At 41.1% G+C, this 3,002-nt stretch overlaps 1 protein-coding gene across 1 annotated transcript in view; it reads left to right on the plus strand.

Annotated features, from left to right (window-relative positions):
• TESPA1 (thymocyte expressed, positive selection associated 1) overlaps positions 1 to 3,002 on the plus strand; it is a 44,620-nt gene that overhangs the window by 30,599 nt on the left and 11,019 nt on the right. Inside the window, exons 4-6 of the mRNA XM_004716920.2 lie at positions 128 to 177; positions 998 to 1,051; positions 1,733 to 1,769. Coding sequence (XP_004716977.2) covers positions 128 to 177; positions 998 to 1,051; positions 1,733 to 1,769 — 141 coding nt within the window. The remainder of the gene's footprint in view (positions 1 to 127; positions 178 to 997; positions 1,052 to 1,732; positions 1,770 to 3,002) is intronic.

Consider the following 3,002-nt stretch of genomic DNA (forward strand, 5'->3'; position numbering starts at 1 on the left):
GTGAGTGAGTGAGTGAGTGAGTGAGTGAGTGAACTCCCTCTGGGAAGTTATGTGATGTGTGATATATTGGAAGGAAAGCCATTTGAAAATGGTATAATTTAAACCTAAGATTAATTTTGGGTCTTAGGTATGCTGAGGACAGGTTTTCTGAAGAAACCACACAGCTGATTTACAATGGTGAGTATAGTAGAGTCCCTGATTTTCCTCCTGTTCTTCTACCTGCACAGGTATGGTGTTATGTGTCTTTGAGTGTGCACATGCATGCATAAGAATGTCTAAGGCCTTTAAACTCTACAAAACACCCTGTAGAGATCACTAAGAGGCCCAGGCAGTGCAGACGAAAGCATGAGTGCCTGTCCAGAGTCCAATACTTATTCTAATACTTATAGGTCAATTTCTGTTAGCTGTTGCTCAGCTAATCAGCATTGCTTTAGGAAAAGAACTTCATAAAAGTGTGCATTTATGTGTACCTGTTTATGTTTTTAAGTGCATACCCCATGTGCTTATTCTTTGATGGGGGCTTGTGCTCATGATAGTGATATGAGGCAGGTTAGTTATAGGTGAGTACATGTGTATTCTTTCTGAATCTAAACATGAATGTGCTTACCGGGGTAGTATATTGACAATCAAGGAGTCCTGACAGTGTAAAGGCTAAACAGTCAGATCCTAACCAAAAAGTCAGCAGTTTAAACGTACAATGAGGGAAGCAATTGTACAAGACCTATACTGGTTGCAGCTTCGGAAACCTATGGGGCAGTTCTACTCTGTCCTGTAGGGTCACTATGAGTTGAAATTGACTCAACAACACACAACAACAAACAACAATATATTTATAGTTGAAGTGATTTTCAACTAAGTGGATATTTGATGTGATTGTGTGGTTGTACAAGGAAGAACATCCATAAATATTTGCCTATGCTGTGGTGTGTGTGCACGTCTGTGTGAATGTGTGTACCCTAACCTGCCTGCCTCTGATCTTTGTTCGGTTGCTTGACAGGGTGTCCTAGCCATGGGACCAGTTTTGAAGATGACTTGACTCTTGGAGCAGAGGGTAAGAGGAACGGCTCTCTGAGACTGTAATCAGGGATGCATATCTTGGATGAATTAAAAGTAACTGCAGAAAGAAATAACCCACTTTGGGCACTTTATATTGGAAAGAAAAATCTTCATTTTGATCTAATGTAAAACATAGAAAGTATCATGTGCCCAGAAACACATCCTCACTCGCCTATCATTACACCCACTAGTCCATCATGGAAGCTTTCCTTTGACCCCTTGAAAAATAAGTGAAAACCTTACATTTGCTGCATGTCTTTGTAGCTGTTTCTGTGTAAGAAGGCTCAAGTACCTAAGAGTACTGGATGTAAGATAGAGAGTGAACTGCAGGAGGATACGGGCTTGAATAAGGAAAGGAGGCACCATAATCTACTAGTGGCTCCTGGAACTAATAGCCATTCATGTGGTGGGATAGAAAGAAGCACCAGCCTGGAGGGTTGAGTACTCTGTCTTCATTCATGAGAGAGGGACTCTTACCCAGAATACCAATCATGAATCCCATACAGAGGCTCACATCCAGGTGTCCTTTGCCATACACAACCCTTTCCGGGGCTGTGCTTAGTGATCGTAAGCTACCCTTAAAATGAGACAACTCCATAAAGTGCAGTCAATCTATCATAGTGGTGGAGGTAATTTTTCCTGCTAACTTGCTCATTGCCTTTTGTTCTTTGTCCAGCCACCCTGTTGGCCGCCAATGGCAAACGCTTCTCCAGGTAAGTTTTAGGTTCAGCCAGTGCCAGATGATATCTCCTTCGGGAATGAATGGATTGGGTTAGGAATCGGGACAAAGATATAGGAAACAAAGAACTAAATATCCTAAGAAGAGAGCTAAAGTTTCCAACCAGGAATGAGGGAAGGACCGTGTTTCTTCAGCAGAGGGTGAAGTATTCGTTGTTGTTGTTGTTGTTGTTGTTGTTGTTGTTGAGCTATTAAGCTGGTTCCAAATCATAACAACCTTATGCACAACAGAATGAAACACTACCCAGTCCTGCTCCATCCTCACAATTTTTCTTATGTTTGAGCCCGTTGTTGCAGCCGCTATGTCAATCAATCTTGTCCAGGGCCTTCCTCTTTTTCACTGCCCCCCTCCTTTACCACACAGGATGTCTTTCTCCAGGTCATCTTTCCTGACAACATGTCCGAAGTACCTGACACAAAGTCTCACCTCCTTGCCTCTAAGGAGTCTTCTAGCTGGACTTCTTCCAAGACAGATTTGTTTGATCTTTTGGAAATCCATAATACTTACAATATTTATATCCAGCACCATAATTCAGATGCATTGATTCTTCTTCCTTATTCAGTGTCAAACTTTCACATGTATATGAGGTAATTAAAAATACCATGGCTTGGGTTAGTTACACCTTCGTGCTCAAAGTAACATCCTTGATTTTCAACACTTTAAAGACGTCTTGTGCAGCAGATTTACCCAATGGAATATGCCCTTTAATCACTTGACTGCTACTTCCATGAGGATTGTGGATCCAAGACAAAAAGCTTAACAACTTCAACCTTTCCTCCATTTATCATCCATGCTGAAGGCTGCAATCCTTGGTCTTCATCAGCAAGTAAGGTGATGTCATCTGCATAGAGCAGATTGCTAAGAAGCCTTCCTCCGATCCTGATGCTGCATTCTTCTTTATATAATCCGGCTTCTCTTACTATTTGCTCTGTGTACAAACTGAATGACTGTAATGATAGGATACAACCCTGATGCATATCTTTATGGATTTTAAACCATGCAATATTCCTTCATGAATGTCTGTGTTCACACAACTGCCTCTTTTTTTAAAATCATTTTACTGGGAACTCTGACAGATAGCATAACTTTCCACAATTCAATCACATCAAGCAATATTATACAATTGCTACCACACTCAGTTTCAAAACATTTTCTTTCTTCTTTAACTCATTGATAGCAGGTCCCCTTTGTCCACTCTCTCCCTCAC

Source organism: Echinops telfairi, unplaced genomic scaffold, assembly GCF_000313985.2.
Source record: "Echinops telfairi isolate 266 unplaced genomic scaffold, ASM31398v2 ScPeMD7_7404;HRSCAF=8442, whole genome shotgun sequence".
NCBI lineage: Eukaryota > Metazoa > Chordata > Mammalia > Afrosoricida > Tenrecidae > Echinops > Echinops telfairi.